General features: G+C 38.4%; 1 protein-coding gene across 1 annotated transcript in view; it reads left to right on the top strand.

Annotated features, from left to right (window-relative positions):
* The window catches only part of LOC147604619 (uncharacterized), a 32,738-nt gene extending 12,476 nt beyond the window's left edge, over positions 1-20,262 (top strand). Inside the window, exons 2-5 of the mRNA XM_086794870.1 lie at positions 18,189-18,338; positions 18,528-18,834; positions 18,975-19,188; positions 19,432-20,262. Of these exons, the coding sequence (XP_086650996.1) occupies positions 18,190-18,338; positions 18,528-18,834; positions 18,975-19,188; positions 19,432-19,862 (1,101 nt within the window). The 5' untranslated portion in view covers position 18,189 and the 3' untranslated portion in view covers positions 19,863-20,262. The remainder of the gene's footprint in view (positions 1-18,188; positions 18,339-18,527; positions 18,835-18,974; positions 19,189-19,431) is intronic.
* Positions 20,263-20,527: the final 265 nt, after the last annotated feature.

The following is a 20,527-nucleotide window of genomic DNA, read 5'->3' as shown; positions in this document are numbered from 1 at the left end:
GTTCGCTTGGAGTGCCACGAGAGGACTACTATCGTGGTACGACGAGACACTCCTATAAAGCGTACATTTTGTAAGTGTATGCACTACACAAATTCTTTGCATTATCATTACCAATGAGTAAAATCATACCTAGCAAATTCATTTGAATTGGAGTCAACTCACCTAGGCTAGGTGGATTAATAGGTCACCAATGGTGCATTTGGCGCTTCACCTCTTGCCAAGCTTATTTGAATCCATAACTTAATCTATGTTAGTATCCAAACAATGTAACAATATTACCAATGAACCTCATATAAAAGGGTGCCCTGCCTGTATTGCTGCATGACCAACTTCTTCAACATTTGGGGTTGCCTCGATCTTGCAAGTGCTATCATCAGAATTGCTTTCATCATATTCTCATCATGGAGAGGCATCAGAGTCGTCCTCTTCCCTATAGTGACTTTCCTTTTTTCTTTTGCTTCATTGCATCTTTTTTTGACACTTTTTTCCGTTCATCTTTCATAAGACCTTTGCCCTTGCCTTGAACATGTGATTTGTCACTTGGACTTCTAGGCTTCACAATAGAATTCACGGTTCGAAAAGATATAAGAAACAATATTTAAAAAATAAAGTGAAATATATAATTGTATAGTTCATACCATGGTTGATTTCTTCGCTTTACCAGCCCGAGTATACATCTCCTTCTCGCTCTTGGGAAATTTGCTACTTGGAAAGTCAAGGAACAATGGGTATCTCTTATATATCCCTGCATCCCAAAGGTCTTAAAGTTGCTGTTGTGTATACATAGAGCTCTCGTGTTTTGGATTGTGCCAATCTTTTAAGATTGCAGGCACATCTACAATAGATCTCTCCGTATGATACTTAAAAATCCATCTACACATTATTATTTCCATTTAGTTTACAAATATAAGATTACAACTAAGTAGTAAGTATGCTTTGTAGAATGTTATGCACCTAAACATAGCACGCTTGGTAGTCTTGAACGACAGCAGGGTTTGAAGCTACCACACCTTGTTTCTTTAGGGATCCCACCATTTCGTCAAATAGCTTCCCAAAATACAAACTCTTAAGATTACAACTAAGTAGTAAGTATGCTTTGTAGAATGTTATGCACCTAAACACAACATGCTTGGTAGTCTTGAACGACAGCAGGGTTTGAAGCTACCACACCTTGTTTCTTTAGGGATCCCACCATTTCCTCAAATAGCTTCCCAAAATACAAACTCTTAAGATCGGTGAGGTCCTCTAGGAATGTATCTGGAAAATTACCTTTTACTTTTCTAATATTTTTACAAGGACGGCTACACCCTGCGCTCCAATCTCATGCCATATGACTTCTCTTCCAAAGATTGTTTGTATTGATCCCAAAGAAGATGTAGTGGAGGGTGTCTTGATGAAGATTTCATTGTAGTGTAGTAAACATATCTATTTGTGAATATTCAAGTGACTGGGTTTAGGAATTGTTTATGATTATGTCATGATCTTATTTTTCATATTAAAAAAGAGAGAAAGAGGGCGAGAGCAATGCATATTGGGATTTTACAATAAGATATCATTCTCCTCTGCAACGATGTTTATGTACAACGTCGTACAAACCACTAAATAATCGACATTTTTAAATCTTGGATGGATAAATAATGTAGTGAAGCGTTTTTAAACTCGAGGATCTATACACAAAACATGAGTTAGTTAAGTATGTTGTGTTGAGAAATGAGAAGGAAATATAGAGAGAGTGAGCAAAGAGAAGGACATAAACAGTGAGTGAGAGAGAAGGAGAGAGAGGGAACGAGAGCAAAGAGAAGGGAAGAGAGAGAGGAGGATATAGAGAGTAAAGAGAAGGATAGAGAGAGTGAGCACTGAAGAGGTGGATAATTCATGGATATATTATGAGAGTAGTCATTGTAATAGCATTAGGCCTCTTATGAGCCTAAAGTGCTCGGCCAGTCACCACAGTTTCAGTGAGTGTGAACACTTGTGGCCATGTATATAAGTGAATTTCTCTCATAATACAACATACTCTCCCATTGTGCAATTGAGTCTTGCTCTTGCTAATCCTCTTACTAATCTTTCTCCCTAATGCATGCTAGTGAGTGTGTGTGAGTGAGGTGAAAGGAGCGAGACGAGGACCCGTAGTGCAACACGGAGTGTGACAACGCTCGCACGGGAGACGCGATGGAATCGCTTCTCAACAAGGAGTTGTAGAGCGTGGAGATCTCAAGGGTTATGAGCTCGGCCATTGGAAAGATCCTCACACGACAGTTGTGGTTCACTAGTTAAGCTCTTTTTGGATGTGTTTCAAGGAGGGTTAGGGTGAGCCATAACATTTTTGGCATCGCTGTCGAGGAGCCATCCCTTGGCTTTTTCCATCGTTTTGCCTCTAATCTACGCATAACAAATTGCCCATTATCTTGATTAGTGGTTTCCCATGAAAAATATGTGTATTTGATGGTGATTTGTGTGGGATTTGGTGTAGAATAGCTCTCTTTTTTATTTTTGAAAAGAATGCTTTTTGCTTAATTTTTAGATTAATTTGTTATTTTTGTTGTTGTTTTGGTGGTTTTTCATGTTCTTATGTCTTCCACATACTTTGTATTACACTTAGTTTATATCCATTGCATCAAACAATGCAAGAGAATGCATTTCTTAGTGAATGTTAGCTCTCTTTAGTTTAAACATAGATGTAAGATCATTAATTTTAGTTTAATTGTGTGTTTTTTGTTGAAATTGTTTCAATTAGAGTGTTAGCAAGCATTAGGAATAGCTTAATCTTTCAAAAAATTTCTCAAAACCATCAAAAAATCCTTGAATTTGACTAATTTCTCTTAATGGACTGGTTTTTGTCATTAAATGTGATTAATCTTGTTCAAGAGGCTAAAAAATTAAAAAATATGTTAATTGGGGTCTAAATTGATCATATGAGGAGTCAAAATTTAGATTTTTGAGTGTTTTGAGAGTATCTAGATGCATCAAAATACCTAATCATATCAATTTTTTGATCAATTGGAGAAATTTGACTCTCTTTGCTTAATTTTGCCTTAAAGAGGAGACTATAATCAAGAGTCTAATTAATCTCCTAATTTAGATTAATTTACACAATGGTTGATGCACAAAGATTAGTTTTTCCTTGATCTATCCAATGGTGTGCTTAATTGTATGAATTAATTAGGGATTAGTGGTTAATTAGAGTCCTTGATTAGTATAAAAGAGGGAAAGATTAGTGAAAGGATTAATCTTAGATTGATTAATCACTTTTTTACATAACTCATTAAGGCTAATGAGCATTCAATGAGAAGATGCTCATGAGTTATCAATTCGTCCATTTTGGGGGTCATTTATAAAGGGTGTAAGGGGTGTCATTAAAAGGTTGACTTTTTTTATTCCATTTACCCTTTTTTTTTTGGGAAAAAATGCCCACATCCCTTTCATTTTAAATTCAAAAAACAGTCCCCTCCAAAAGGGAAATTCGTATTTTTCACTAGACTCTAAAATAAAAATAAAAAAAATCAAAATTTAATTTCCACGTGAAGTCCAGTTCACGCGTGAAAATCGTTTCACAACGTGAAACACCAATTCACGCGGCCAAACAAAATAAAAAATCCACGTGAAGTCCGGAGTTCACGCATGAAAACCATTTCACAGCGTGAAACACAAGTTACGCGGTAAAAAAAATAAAAAAAATAAAAAAAATAATTTCCACGTGAAGTCCGGTTCACGTGTGAAAACTGTTTCATGGCATGAAATACCAGTTCACGCGCCAAAAAATAAAAAATATTAAAATATTAAAATTTAATTTCCACGTGAAGTCCGGTTCATGCGTGAAAACCGTTTCATGGCGTGAAGAACCAGTTTCACAGAACCAGTTCACGCGACAAAAAAAAGAAAAAATAAAATCAAAATTTAATTTTCACATGAAGTCTGGTTCACGCGTGAAAACCGTTTCACAGCGTGAAACACTGGTGTTCACATGGGAAAATAAAATTAAAAAAATAAAAAAAGTAAAATTTAATTTCCACGTGAAGTTCAGTCCATGCGTGAAAATCGTTTCATGCCGTGAAACACCAGTTCATGCAGTAAATTCTTTTTTTTAAAAAGGTAAAATTTAATTTCCACGTGAAGTCCGGTTCACGTGTGAAAACCGTTTCACGGCGTGAAACACCAGTTCACGCGGCTAAAAATAAAAATAAAAAAATAAAATTTAATTTTCATATGAAGTCTGGCTCACGCGTGAAAACCGTTTCACGGCGTGAAACACCAATTCATGCAGTAAAAAAAAATAAAATAAAAAAAATTAAAATTTAATTTCCACGGAAGTCCAGTTCACGCGTGAAACAGCAGTTTACGTGACAAAGTAAAAAAACATCGTAATTTAATTTCCATGTGAAGTCTGGTTCATGCATTAAAACCGTTTCACAGTGTGAAACACCAGTTCTCATGCGATCAAAAAATAAAAAATTTGAAATTTAATTTCCACGTGAAGTCTGGTTCACGCGTTAAAACTGTTTCACGGCGTGAAACACTAGTTCACGCGGCCAAAAAATAAAAACAAAAAAAAATTAAAATTTAATTTCCACGTGAAGCTTGGTTCATGCATGAAAACCGTTTCACGGCGTGAAACACCAGTTCACACAGAAAAACAAAAATGAAATTTATTTTTTTGTGAAGTCTAGCGTAAAAACCGTTTCACGACGTGAAACACTAGATTTTCACGTGGGCAAAAAAAAGGAAAAAAATAAAATAAAATAGAAATTTAATTTTCACGTGAAGTTCGGTTCACGCGTTAAATCGTTTCATGGCGTGAAACACCAGTTCACGCGGCCAAAAAATAAAGAAAAAAATTAAAATTTAATTTCCACGTGAAGTCTGGTTCACGCGTGAAAATCGTTTCACGACGTGAAACACCAGTTCACGCAGCAAATAAATAAATAAATAAATAAATAAATAAAAGTAAAATTTAATTTCCACGTAAAGTTTAGTTCATGCATGAAAATCGTTTCACGACGTGAAACACCAATTCACGCGGCCAAAAGAGGTTAAAAAAAAGAAAAAATAAAATTAAAAAAAATTCTTTTTGAAGGAATAGTCAAACCAATGAGGGGTTCTAGAATACATTGTATACTACCATTACTGGATCTATAGTGGTAGAATACATACTGTATACAACCACTATTGGATCTACAGTGGGAGAATACATACTGTATACAACCACTACTGTAGTATATATACAATGTATATATACTACTGTAGTATATATATAATGTATACTACCACTGCTAGATCTGCAGTGTATTTAACACCTTTTTGTACATAAGTATCCCTTTAATTATTCTTAAGAGAAAATTTTGATGCACTTCAAGTTCAAAACAATTAAAAATAATATTCAAGCAACCAGCCTTTGGAAGAAACCAGAGCACTACATCTATAGCAAGAACTTCAAGAATTGCTCTAGTAGGCGCACACACTTTGCACGTGCCTTGGGGCCAAAACACCTCATAATGGGGTGGTGGGATTGGGCTAGAACACCTGTACGATGGGGTGGGAACGCGTGCTAGTGGCCATGTTTATTATGCACAAACACGCAACCGAAAACCCTCCGAAGAAACCCCAACATGAGCCAATGAAAGAAGGTACAAGTACACATACATATACTACCCAGGAACCCAAGATAGGGAAGCCAAGTGGACAAATCAAGGTCCACACATTGGACATGACTACATGACTACATGACTACATGAGAAGCTAGCACAAGGGCAACTTAGGGTGTTTACACACTTGGGTGGAAGCCCACGAAAACGTTTTGCCCAACCAATCAGATCACCACAATCACCCGCCTGTCTGACATTTCTTTACAGACTGTGACCACGCCCATGCACCCTCAACGTTGATGTGTTTGCTGACTAGAGCCCAAGAACCACCGTTCCAGTTCTGTGCGGAAGTAAAGGGTATTGTCGCTCAGCAATTGTTTATCAAAAAGGTGCTTGCCTAGAGCTCTCAACCTTTTTGGTGTGGGCAGGCCCATGGGAAAAAAAAGGAAAAAGCAAAAAAAAAAGTTTCTTTTTTTAAAAAAAGGAGGCCACTACTACCATGAATATATCTCTACAATTGCAGGCTTCTTCCACGACCACAAAGGGTAAATCTTCACCCTCGTTTTTATTAAATTGCCTAATATTCTCAAAATTTTTAATTGATTGATTTTTTACATCACACGTTTAATCATTTATCTTCAAATTTATCCTCTCATTTCTCCTTTTTTTGCACCATTTCTTTTCATCACAAATGTACAAATTTCGCTCGTTAGGGTTCCAAAGGACTAGCTATTTTTGCATCCACAAAATTTTATCTGTGAATATTAGTGCTATTAAATACAATAAGCGGGGGGAGGACTTCACCTTGCACTCAAGGTAGAGGTGGGTGTAGCCTCATTTGTAATCTTGCACCTTGTATATGTGATGTTTAGATTGTATGTTTCTTGGCCTACTCTTGTAAATTCTCTCCTTCCTAGAGTGTGCACCATCTTTATCATAATTATGGTTTGTTTAGGGGGAGGAGATGTATTTGCAATGAGTTTAGGCCAACCATTTAAGGCTTGAGGATCTATGAGGAGTGTCTCAAAGGTGTCTGGGGAGGGGTACTACTCATCAAGGGGCCCTCATTGTTTGTTTTTCCCACTTGGTCAAAGCTAGACATGGAGGGATTGGTTGTTCATATATGTGCATTGGCCAAAAGTGAAGTCGGAGAAGTTATTGACAAAAATAGAGAAGCATTTAGATTCACAAAGCTTTGCACTCAATTTGTGTAATATCTATGACTAGATGGACAATCTAAGTTTCCCACCATGATTCTACAAACTGGTTGATAATTAAAGTGATGATAGTACCACTTATTGGGGCCTCAGTGCCATGGACATATTCCATAAATTATGGAGGCTATCCATGAGAACTAGGTGAATCGAGAGCCATGCAAATTCATATAGACCCTTGAGATTACTTAAAAGGCTAATTTTAAAAATATTCACTTTCTTAATCATTGGTTAATTTCATGGTGTGAGCGGCTTTCAACTCTATTCATGGCATGAACAACCAACCTCACACATGTGAATAACGTATTCACTCACATGAATGAACTTTAATAATGTATTGAAGCACACATATGAATGAATTATGATCATGTTCGGCCTATGTTCACATCCATGGACAACTTTATTCATGATGTGAACCAATTTTGTTCATGTTTTGAAACACACTTTCACTTTCATGATTTTAGTATATTAGTGCTTTATTAAACTTTCATTAAGTGAGAAGATTTGCTTAATTGGTGTGATTTATGAGTTCTTTTTTTGCACTTGAAAAATGTCAATTAGAAGGTCAAAAATGTGTGTTTTAGGTTTAACTTCTGTAAATTTGGCATACATGTTTTATCTCTTTATAAGGCATGAAAAACATCAAAATCTTTAAAATCTTGATTTACCGATGTTTTTAAAAAACAAAATCTGTGAAACTAGGAGCAATCTAGCAAATTTGTGGATGGAGACAAGAATCCATTAGATTCTAATAGTTTGAACACACTGATTTCTAATGGGTTGAACAACTTGCTAGTTCAAACCTTGTTCCTAGCATGTATGTTTTAATTTGTGTATTTTAGTTTTAACAATTGCAAGAAACCAAGCTTGCCAAGTCAAAGCTTTCATACATTGCTTATGTCCTTGTTGCTTAAGAATGGGACTGCATGATAAGACACCTTTGTGGGAACACATGGCCATGTTTAAGGTCCACACATCATTTAAACATACTAGTATTGGATCTGCGTGTTGCTGTGGCAAGTAGAGTTCCAGAAAAAATAGACTCAGTTTCTCCAATTTAGGTCACGTTTTAAGTAAACACAATACATTATTTCAAGTGACTTCATATATACATATCTCAAAATAACATCCATGTCTCGTAGATTTATGGCGAAAACAAAAATATCATAGTAATGTAGCATACGAAGAAGCAAAAAAGGACCAATATTACATATTCTCAAAATGCACCACAAAATACGTATTCTCAGTCAGTAATGTCAGAATCACAAATTGAATTCTTCTCTTGTAAGAAGGATCATTCAATTGTCTCCTCATCACAATACGCTCTCTATTGTAAAGCGGTGATCCATCCCGCACATGCTCTACTATCGATGAATGCAAAGGACCTGCACAAACGAAAAACATAATCAAAATTACCTCGTAGAATAGAACATCGAGTGGATGGTACATGAGGAGCTCTAGTATAAAACCCATAATGAATACCAATGGTCATGATGGATGTAAGAAACAACCACTCATCGGGTACTGAATACCCCTCAAATGATGCAAAGCATCTATCCATCTCTCTCCAAAACAAATAGACACCCCACTCCTCATCAGGAACACCGATCCCGTACATCTCGATGCCTTTGTCGACAACTCTGTATCAATGTCATGCAATATTCTAAAATCAAAGCATAACAAATAGGTTATACAATTATTTATATATAGGTTCAAAAAATATTCATACAATGCCTAACAATTACACTTATACTTACCCATCCCTATAAGCATCAATCATAATCCCTGCTAAGTGACCTGCAGTAATCGGAGCTGACCATAGCGGTGGCTCTGTACAGATAGACATCAGTATAGAATGTCATGTTCCATACTTTGTAATCAAGAAAATTTATGCAAATATAGAGAATAACTCACCTACTATCCTCGACAAAGGCACATCCAATGTAAAGGTAATCTTAGACATGTCTGTCAAAACATAAACAACAAAAATAGGTACTTTTACCATGGACAAATATGTATAAAAAAAGAAATCACAACAAAATTAATCAAATTGCAGAACTTAAATAAGAAACCTGACTTGTCACTCTAAAGTCATCAAGATCTCCTTATAAACAATATTGTTTGTTATAGGTGTATAACTTTGAAGATCATCAAATGAACACTCCACATTAGCGTTATCCTCAAGTAACACCTTTACAGCATGAGGAGACCGTGCTCGTGACAATGCGATATACAATTGCCCATGAGTAAACATTGGAGTCACCAAATACAACTCCAAGACATTTAGGGTTTGACCTTGTGATTTGTTTATTGACATGCCAAATGCCAACCGCACGGGAAACTGTCTCCGCCTCATGGTGAATGGTAGTTGGGCCTCGCTGCATATAAAGGTAATCTGTGGAAGAAATACTCTTTCACCAACTTTAGTACCAGTGATGATTTCAGTCTCCAAGACTTTAGAGTGAAAGGCGTTACATATCATCCGTGTACCATTACAGAGTCCACATCTTGGATCCAAGTTACGAAGCAAAATAACAAGAGCTTCTAACTTTAAAACCAAGCAGTGAGGTGGATATCCACCCCGAAGGTCGATTGTGTTCAAAAATTCTGTGGAATATAGGAATGAATTTTTATCATTTTCAAGAATTGAATCTGCACTAAAATATTGCTCAGGCTCACCAGGCATTGCATCCAAAGCTGTCTTATTCACAATATCCACTTGACTGTTTATCGGAGCAAGAATAGCACGCTCACTAAAGTATGAAGCATATGTCGTAGTGATAGCCAATTCAGAGTATACCCAATGTACCAAGTCTTTAAGAGTCGATCTTTGCAAGACCATATTACTTGGTAGTGTCACCATCGTATTATCATCGCTACAATCCACTCCATTCCCAATATTCATGACCCACTGTTTAAACTCATTGCATCCATTAGTATTGCTTGATTGAATACGCATATTTCCAGTTAACTTTAGAACTTTGATAGAGTTCCATAGAAAGGAACGACACAATGCTGCATTAACAATATTCTCACGTCTTCCCTTCATAATAACAGGCAAGATTTGTCTAAAATCTCTCCCCATTAATACAACCTTTCCACCAAATGGCTTATCTGAGAATAATACAACCTCCTCCGCCCCAACTCCGGCAGCCCGGTCCGTCTTCTCTAGCTGCAGGTGTCACCGGACCCCTCCAGCACACTTGGAGCTCCGGTCAGGGTGTCGTCTGTGCCAGCTCTTGGATGCAACCAATGCTATCTTGGTGGCCGCTGCGTTGATTGCAAGCGTTACATTTGCCGGGTGGCTTCAGCCGCCTCTCAATTACACCACCACATACTACGACCTGCCTCCAGTGGCCTCCCCTCCCGCTCCTCCGTCCACGTTGCCGTGCAACAGCACGTGGGCGTGCATGTGTTCTGGGCTTTCAACAGCCACTCTTTCATCTTCGCCACCATCGCCACCGTCTTAGCAAGGCTGGTGGGTGTAGTCCCCATCCCTGGCCGCTACATCGCCACCACCGTGGTATATCTCCATCACACCTTGCTAGTGGCATCTATCATGCTCACGTTTTCCATCGTCTGTGTGATGGGTGCATTTGCTGCGGGGCAGGCTTCACCGTCCTGCCGCCCATGTTGAAGTACCGGGCCAACATGATGGGATCCTTGATCGCTAGGTGTTCCTCCTCCTCTTGACATGGTTCATGCGTCGTTTCTGGCCGCCATGGGACCGTGTCCGTGCTGTTGTGAAATGTTTCTTGCATCATGTCTGCCCCTCATGGAACCGCAAGCTGACGACATAAGTATTGATCGCATCTGGAAAGTCGATGGCCTAGACAGTGATGGACATCTGAATACCGACAGCCTGGTCCTCCTCAACAGAAGCTCCGGCTATGACCCTCCCCGCGCAATCCATCTTTGTCCAATTCGATCAACTCGGAAACATCTAGCTTTACAACATCATAACGTTCATTTTGGCTCTTCGTTTACAATGGACACGGATGGGAACCTTCGAACGTAGCCTCTACTCAGTGGAGAAACGTACCTGCACCGTGTGGAGCTCGAGACGACTCAGAAGCGTGGAACAGCAGTGATGGAAGCGTGGAACAGCAGGCGACTGGAACTGATTGGACCCGGACGTGTTGGAGGAGTGGGTATCAAATGCAAGCAAGAACGTCACACTTGTAGGAGGACGGGGTATTTTGAAATAGCCCCACCTCCTTTGCCCACGTGGAGGGAGGTGGGGTTCTCCTTAATCCTGTATAGCCATGGTCCTACGTTTCCCCTATTTCGACGCCTAGCTGTGGCGAGCAAACCCTACTTCGCCGATGTTGAAGAAGTTGGTCATGCAGCAATACAGGCAGGGCACCCTTTTATATGAGGTTCATTGGTATTATTGTTACATTGTTTGGATACTAACATAGATTAAGTTATGGATTCAAATAAGCTTGGCAAGAGGTGAAGCGCCTAATGCACCATTGGTGACCTATTAATCCACCTAGCCTGGGTGAGTTGACTCCAATTCAAATGAATTTGCTAGGTATGATTTCTCATTGGTAATGATAATGCAAAGAATTTGTGTAGTGCATACACTTACAAAATGTACGCTTTGTAGGAGTGTCTCGTCGTACCACGATAGTAGTCCTCTTGTGGCACTCCGAGCGAACATCAAAGTGTTAGTTCCTCTACTGTTATAGAAGCCTCGACGTTAACAGGTGTAATAATCAATTGTAACCACGTGTGAAAAGATTGTAAAGGTATGTCTTTTATATCCTGTAATGACAATTGATGTATAACTCTACTTAACATGGTGTGGCATGACATCATTCTTGAAGATAGGCCTTGTACTTCTAAACTAGGAGTGTCCACCACCGAAGCTAGAACATGTCTTTGATATGATGTAGAAGGCTAACGTGGGAGACATGAACTTTACTGTTAAAGGTGTTAATACAAGCACAACATGTGATTGTATTGTAGTGAGGTTGCCCCACATGAGGTTCTGTTTATGGCTACCCCGATGACATTGTCGCACCATGGAATCTCTGCACATGTGAGTGATGAGATTATTTTCCCTTCATTAAGACCTTATGCGTTGTTGTGCATATGTTGCATGTATGTTATGCTTACGTTTTTTGTGTATGTCATTTTGATGCCATGTAGATGGAGAGGAGCATGCATTGCTTCAAATTTGTGAGACCATCGTAGACGACAATGGCTCTATTATTGTCATCGGTACTCTATATCAAGTGGGGTGGCAACCATTATAGCTCACGCCGAGCACTCTGGCTTTTCCTTAGACAGCTTGGTAAATATGCAATGTACAACGTAGATCTGAAGGGCCTTTCGACAAGAGGTAAGTAACACTAACCATAGAGGTTGCCATTGAGCATTACTTTTTGCTAAAAAAAATCACCTCATACTCTTGTGCAAATACATATCCTCGTCGTCGTTGCTACCTTCATGAGCATAGTTGGACAAAACCATACACAATCTTTCTCACCTGATTATATCATCGATCCTTGCAACATGATGCACTGGGGTAGACGCCCGGATGGGACATCATGGCGAAATATGGAGTTAACATTTTTGTGCTCCAAAATAAGGGCCTTACATTTTTTGGTGGAATTAAGAGAGATGTTTTCTTTGCAGGTGGATCTCAGCATGGATATGAGTTTTGGTGGGATAGCCTGTTGAGGCGTCATGTAAAGCAAGGGCAAGTGTTAGTAGAGCTTTATGATGGATGTGAAGATTGTGCTATGGTAGCACAAAAATTAGGCATGAACATTGTTTGTATTGATCCCGAAGAAGATGTAGTAGAGGGTGTCTTGATGAAGATTTCATTGTAGTATAGTAAACATATTTATTTGTGAATATTCAAGTGACTGGGTTTAGGAATTATTTATGATTATGTCATGATCTTATTTTTCATATTAAAAAAGAGAGAAAGAGGGCGAGAGCAACGCATATTGGGGTTTTACAATAAGATATCATTCTCCTCTGCAACGATGTTTATGTACAACATGTCGTACAAACCACTAAATAATCGACATTTTTTAATCTTGGATGGATAAATAACATAGTGAAGCGTTTTTAGACTCAAGGATCTATACCAAAACATGAGTTAGTTAAGTATGTTGTGTTGAGAAATGAGAAGGAAATATAGAGAGAGTGAGCAAAGAGAAGGACATAAACAGTGAGTGAGAGAGAAGGAGAGAGAGGGAACGAGAGCAAAGAGAAGGGAAGAGAGAGAGGAGGATATAGAGAGTAAAGAGAAGGATAGAGAGAGTGAGGGAACGAGAGCAAAGAGAAGGGAAGAGAGAGAGGAGGATATAGAGAGTAAAGAGAAGGATAGAGAGAGTGAGCAAAGAGGTGGATAGAGAGCGAGAGAGGAGGATATAGAGAGCGAGAGAGGGAAGGAGGATAGGAGGTAAGAGAAGGATAGAGAGGGAGAGAGAGAGCTACAAAATAGAGAAGGATAGAGAGAGTTAGCAAAGACAAGGATAGAGAGAGAGAGAGAGAGGGAGGAAGGATATAGAGAGAGTAAAGAGAAGGATAGAGACAGAGGGAGGAAGGATATAGAGAGAGTAAAGAGAAGGATAGAGAGAGAGAGAGAGAGTGTGTGTGTGTTAGTCCAATTCTAGGATTAACAAGAGCTATCGGATATAGAGAGAGTAAAGAGAAGGATAGAGAGAGAGAGAGAGAGAGAGAGAGAGAGAGAGAGAGTGTGTGTGTGTTAGTCCAATTCTAGGATTAACAAGAGCTATCGCCATTATCTTACATCAAGGAGTCATGATAGATACACCAAAGGGTCATACATTCAAGATATGAAGCAATAGTGTCCAAAGTTACAACTTGGACGGGTTCTTGTAATGATGTGATGGAGTATTTATAGCGATTCTCGCTTTTCAAGAGCGTGTGCTAGCAAGTTAGGATGAAGTCCTAAGTGATGTAATTCATGGATATATTATGAGAGTAGTCATTGTAATAGCATTAGGCCTCTTATGAGTCAAGTGTGCTCGGCCAGCCACACAGTTTAAGTGAGTGTGAACACTTGTGGCCATGTATATAAGTGAATTTCTCTCATAATACAACATACTCTCCCATTGTGCAATTGAGTCTTGCTCTTGCTAATCTTTCTCCCTAATGCATGCTAGTGAGTGTGTGTGAGTGAAGTGAGGTGAAAGGAGGGACGAGGACCCGTAGTGCAACATGACGGTGTGACAACGCTCGCACGGGAGACGCGATGGAATTGCTTCTCAAGGAGTTGTAGAGCTTGGAGATCTCAAGGGTTATGAGCTCGACCATTGGAAAGATCCTCACGCCAGTTGTGGTTCACCAGGTAAGCTCTTTTTGGATGTGTTTCAAGGAGGGTTAGGGTGAGCCATAACATTTTTGGCATCGCTGTCGGGGAGCCATTCCTTGGCTTTTTCCATCATTTTGTCTTTAATCTACGCATAACAAATTGTCCATTATCTTGATTAGTGGTTTCCCAGGAAAAAGATGCGTATTTGATGGTGATTTGTGTGGGATTTGGTGTAGAATAGCTCTCTTTTTTGTTTTTGAAAAGAATGCTTTTTGCTTAATTTTTAGATTAATTTGTTGTTTTTTTGTTGTTTTGGTGGTTTTTCATGTTCTTAGGGCTTCCACATAGTTTGTATTAGACTTAGTTTACATCCATTGCATCAAACAATGCAAGAGAATGTATTTCTTAGTGAATGTTAGCTCTCTTTTGTTTAAACATAGATGTAAGATCATTAATTTTAGTTTAATTGTGTGTTTTTTGTTGAAATTGTTTGGATTAGAGTGTTAGCAAGCATTAGGAGTAGCTTAATCTTTCAAAAAATTTCTCAAAACCATAAAAAATCCTTGAATTTGACTAATTTCTCTTAATGGACTGGTTTTTGTCATTAAATGTGATTAATCTTGTTCAAGAGGCTAAAAAATTAGAAAATGTGTTAATGGGAGTCTAAATTGATCATATGAGGAGTCAAAATTTAGATTTTTGAGTGTTTTGAGAGTATCTAGATGTATCAAAATACCTAATCATATCAATTTTTTGATCAATTGGAGAAATTTGACTCTTTGCTTAATTTTGCCTTAAAGAGGAGACTATAATCAAGAGTCTAATTAATCTCCTAATTTAGATTAATTTACACAATGGTTGATGCACAAAAATTAGTTTTTCCTTGCTCTATCCAATGGTGTGCTTAATTGTATGAATTAATTAGGGATAAGTGGTTAATTAAAGTCCTTGATTAGTGTAAAAGAGAGAAAGATTAGTGAAAAGATTAATCTTAGATTGATTAATCACTTTTTTACATAACTCATTAAGGCTAATGAGCATTCAATGAGAAGATGCTCATGAGTTGTCAATTCGTCCATTTTGGGAGTCATTTATGAAGGGTGTAAGGGGTGTCATTAAAAGGTTGACTTTTGTGATTCCATTTACCTTTTTTTTTTGAGAAAATGCCCATATCCCTTTCATTTTCAATTCAAAAAATATTCCCCTCCAAAAGGAAAATTCGTATTTCCCACTAGACTCTAAAATAAAAATAAAAATAAAATCAAAATTTAATTTCCACGTGAAGTCCAGTTCACGCGTGAAAATCGTTTCACAACGTGAAACACCAGTTCATGCGGCCAAAATAAAAATAAAAATCCACGTGAAGTCCGAAGTTCACGCGTGAAAACCGTTTCACAGCGCGAAACACAAGTTATGCGATAAAAAAATAAAAAAATAAAAAAAATAATTTCCACGTGAAGTCCGGTTCATGTGTGAAAACTGTTTTACGACATGAAACACCAGTTCACGTGGCCAAAAATTAAAAATATTAAAATATTAAAATTTAATTTCCATGTGAAGTCCTCCGGTTCATGCGTGAAAACCGTTTCATGGCGTGAAGAACCAGTTCACGCAGCAAAAAAAATAAAAAATAAAATCGAAATTTAATTTCCACATGAAGTCTGGTTCACGCGTGAAAACCGTTTCACAGCATGAAACACTGGTGTTCACGCAGGAAATAAAAATAAAAAAAATAAAAATAAAAAAAAAGTGAAATTTAATTTCCACGTGAAGTCAGTCCATGCGTGAGCGGTAAAAAAGAAAATTTTAAAAAAGGTAAAATTTAATTTCCACGTGAAGTTCGGTTCACGTGTGAAAACCGTTTCACGGCGTGAAACACCAGTTCACGCGGTCAAAAATAAAAATAAAAAAATAAAATTTAATTTTCATGTGAAGTCTGGTTCACGCGTGAAAACCGTTTCACGGTGTGAAACACCAGTTCATGCAACAAAAAAAATAAAACAAAAAAAAATCGAAATTTAATTTCCATGTGAAGTCCAGTTCACGCGTGAAAACCGTTTCACCGCGTGAAACAGCAGTTCACGTGACAAAATAAAAAAACATCGTAATTTAATTTCCATGTGAAGTCCGGTTCATGCATGAAAATCGTTTCACAGCGTGAAACACCAGTTCACGCGATCAAAAAATAAAAAAATTTAAAATTTAATTTCCAAGTGAAGTCTAGTTCACGCGTTAAAACCGTTTCACGGCGTGAAACACTAGTTCCCGCGGCCAAAAAATAAAAATTTAAAAAAATAAAAATTTAATTTCCACGAGAAGTCCGGTTCATGCATGAAAACTGTTTCACGGCGTGAAACACCAGTTCACACAGAAAAACAAAAATAAAATTTAGTTTTTTGTGGGGCCAAAACACCTCATAATGGGGTGGTGGGATTGGGCTAGAACACCTGTACGATGGGGTGGGAATGCGTGCTAGTGGCCATGTTTATTATGCACAAACACGCAATCGATAACACTTCAATTGGGACGCTGACTTCTAAATCTTCGTTTATGATTGGACAAAATGAAGGTAGTAACATCCACCTTCGTCTACGTTAGGGTTCCAAAGGACTAGCTATTTTTGCATCCACAAAATTTTATCTGTGAATATTAGTGCTATTAAATACAATAAGTGGGGGGAGGACTTCACCTTGCACTCAAGGTAGAGGTGGGTGTAGCCTCATCTGTAATCTTGCACCTTGTATATGTGATGTTTAGATTGTATGTTTCCTCCTGGCCTACTCTTGTAAATTCTCTCCTTCCTAGAGTGTGCACCATCTTTATCATAATTATGGTTTGTTTAGGGGGAGGAGATATATTTGCAATGAGTTTAGGCCAACCATTTAAGGCTTGAGGATCTATGAGGAGTGTCTCAAAGGTGTCTGGGGAGGGGTACTACTCATCAAGGGGCCCTCATTGTTTGTTTTTCCCACTTGGTCAAAGCTAGACATGGAAGGATTGGTTGTTCGTATATGTGCATTGGCCAAAAGTGAAGTCGGAGAAGTTATTGACAACAGAGAAGCATTTAGATTCACAAAGCTTTCCACTCAATTTGTGTAATATCTATGACTAGATGGACAATCTAAGTTGCCCATGATTCTACAAACTGGTTGATAATTAAAGTGATCGCGGTACCACTTATTGGGGCCTTAGTGGCATAGACATTCCACGAATTATGGAGGCTATCCATGAGAACTAGGTGAATCGAGAGCCATGCAAATTCATATAGACCCTTGAAATTTCTTAAAAGGTTAATTTTAAAAATATTCACTTTCTTAATCATTGGTTAATTTCATGGTGTGAACGGCTTTATTCATAGCATCAACAACTCTATTCATGGCCTTCAACAACTTCACTCTCATGAAATGACCATCTTCATGGCATGAACAACCAACCTCACGCTTGTGAATAACGTATTCACTCACATGAATGAACTTTAATAATGTACGTGAGCAAAACTGAAGCACACATATGAATGAATTATGATCGTGTTCGGCCTATGTTCACGTCCATGGACAACTTTATTCATGATGTGAATAAACTTTGTTCATGTTTTGAAACACACTTTCACTTTAATCACATGCATGAATGAAGATCATTCATGTTTGATCATGAATGAATCACATTGCCTTGCCTCAAAATGTTTGTAAGCATGGATTCATGACAAATATGGAGAAGTCTAGAACTTTATAGTACTATAGTGTAGGAACTAGATTAATTTCCAAAAATTTGCTTGGACAAGTGTAAACACATGGTTTTTGTATATAACTCATTTTTGACATTAAGTAATATAATCATTAAGTAATATAATCTCTACTCTCTCTGTCTTCCCTTTGCTTTCCTATATTTTTCTTTGCATTAAGAGTGAATATTTTTTTGGGGGGGGTTTTTTTTTGTTGACCATTCAATCCTGTTGTTGTCTACAAATTGAATTGTGTGTCCAATTAATTTAATCGCTGATTAAACAGTTATACACTTACAGTGTCTTTAACACCTTTCTTGTACACTTAGTGTCATAATTATCCATCGATTTGCTGGCCTGTTGCGCAACAGCATGTCAAGCAATGAGTCCTCTGCAGCCCCTCTTCGATCTCCCAGCAGGACCCTGCATCCCAAGCCCCAGCCTGCTAATCTTTTCACCTGTGGTGGTCTTGTTGGATGGATTAACAGCCAAACTGCAGGCTTCTGCGAAGACCACGAAGGGTAATCTCCAATTAATTTAATCCCTGATTAAACAGTTATCATGTTTTCAAATCGGGAAGGCCAAAGGATTTTCATCACACTTTAAGTTGATTTTGTGCACCAGAGAGCTCAGTCCTGTATTTTGTTTTCCAAATCAGGATTACTTGGGTGATTAAACACATGATTCCTTTTTGGGTTTTGGAAAACCAGGCCCAAGCAGTTCCATTATCCACAATCGAGGGTTATCACGCGTTTCCTCTTCACAGTGGTGCTGTGCATGCTCTCGATTCTTCTGGTTTTGCTGCTCTTGTTCACACAGGAGCCCACTTTCAGAACTCTGAGATACTGGGGTTCAAGCTATGCTCTCAAAGAATTCACCCCTTTTATCTACAGCCCTAATGCAACCCAGGACCCTTCTTATAACACCAAAACAGCCTCCACCCTCTGCCCTTGCTCCAACACTGCTTTCACCTGGACCTCCTATGTGGACTTCTTCACCATCTCCAATGGCCTCCAGGTGCTAATTCTTATTTCTTAAACATGCATTAATCAAATCTTGAATCATTTTCAAATAGTTTTAATCAACCTCAACCATCTGCAAATGGGGTTTTTTTTATATGGATTGATTGGTCGGAATTTTCCTGTCCTTTTCATCAGAGGCCAATCAGAAGCTCTCTTATTACCAATGGCTCTGATTTCTGCACCAAGGAAGTGTCTCATCTTGCTCTTAACAAATCACTAATCACCAGGGTTGGATGTCCTAATCTTGTCAACTCCGTAGTGAGTGAGACGGATCAGAGAACCATCCTAGCCTCCATCTCTCTGATGGATCCAGTTTTGCTCAACACAACAGTCCAGAGATACATGCAATGTAAGCTGAACTTGTAACCCATATGCCAATTCTATTCCATCAATTTTTCTCTGTTGTTTTTCCCCCCCACCCCATTTTTGTGCTTTATCCATTGTTAATCCATGGTGCCACTTTAATTCGATCGGTTTTCATTTCTTTTCTTGCTACCCATTTCCATTGTCAATGCATTTCTTCTGTATTTTGATAATTCATATGGACACCCGATTCTTTTAATCTAATAAATTTTTTGTATGAAAAATGCAGCCAATTTGGACAAGGCATTGAATGATTGTGTATTCTTGATGTCTGATGTGACATCATGGAATGTGACCGAGCCCTTCGAGTCACTCCGAGATATATATGAGGCCTTTACACACATGCTACAACTCTATGCTTCTAATCCACATGCGTCGGACAGACAATTTTGGAACATGGCCAATGATACCCTTACAAGCTCACATGTGCAACTTATCCAAGTGATGGACAACAAACAAGCCCTTGGCATCCAAGTCAATTGGACTAAATATGTTGAAAAGTGTAGCCCAATCTACTGTGATGTGGTGAAGGAAGCATCTCTTGAATCTAAGTTCTTCTCAACTTTAGCTCAAATAGGTGGCTTTGGTGCCCTTATGTTGCTTGTCATCAGGAAGATCATGTGGCCGTCCCTCCGTTTTCTGTGTGGCTGGGAGACCTAGTAGCGAGGTGCACCTCATCAAAGGTGTGGGTTGACATTTGAGGACAACATATGGTGGAGCTCAAGCTTATAGCTACTTTCCGCTCATCGTCAGGTTTTTGAGATAGGTGAAAATGTGTATGGATTTGTAGACTCCCTGAGAGAGCAAAGCCTTGATTGCTATACCTTGCTAGATTGCTGGCTGTTGAAAAACCTAGAGTCCAAGTCCAATGTAGGGACATGTTCAATGTGCTGGACCATGAGGTTCTAGAAAGATTGATGCATGTACTTTTGGATGGACATTCTTTGGAGTACTAGCTCATTGCTCCAACACTTTACATGTATAAACTATCATGCGAGTGCTAGCACTTGGTGTATTTATTTCTATGTTAGAGTGATTGTGCTCATCTTTAAAGTTGAAATTATTACTTGGCTCTTAGCATTGTCCCTATCAAGCCTACAAATTCAAGTCTACACATTGAACCTTACTTGCGCTAGTAGTGCCACCTCGCCTTATCTAGGATCCTACACTCATTTTAAAAGTCTCTCTTTTCAAAGAAAAATTTCAAGCAAGAAACTATTTGTATTCTCTTTAAAGGGCAACCTCCCTCCCTCTCCCTCTCCCTCTCCCTCTCCCTCTCCCTCTCTCTCTCTCTCATGCGGTTATCCTAGACGGGTGCCCTAGTA

The sequence above is a fragment of the Cibotium barometz genome, chromosome 61, assembly GCF_041138505.1.
Source record: "Cibotium barometz isolate CiBa-2024 chromosome 61, ASM4113850v1, whole genome shotgun sequence".
In the NCBI taxonomy this organism is placed as follows: Eukaryota; Viridiplantae; Streptophyta; class Polypodiopsida; order Cyatheales; family Cibotiaceae; genus Cibotium; species Cibotium barometz.
This window is presented reverse-complemented; position numbering and strand designations above follow the sequence as displayed.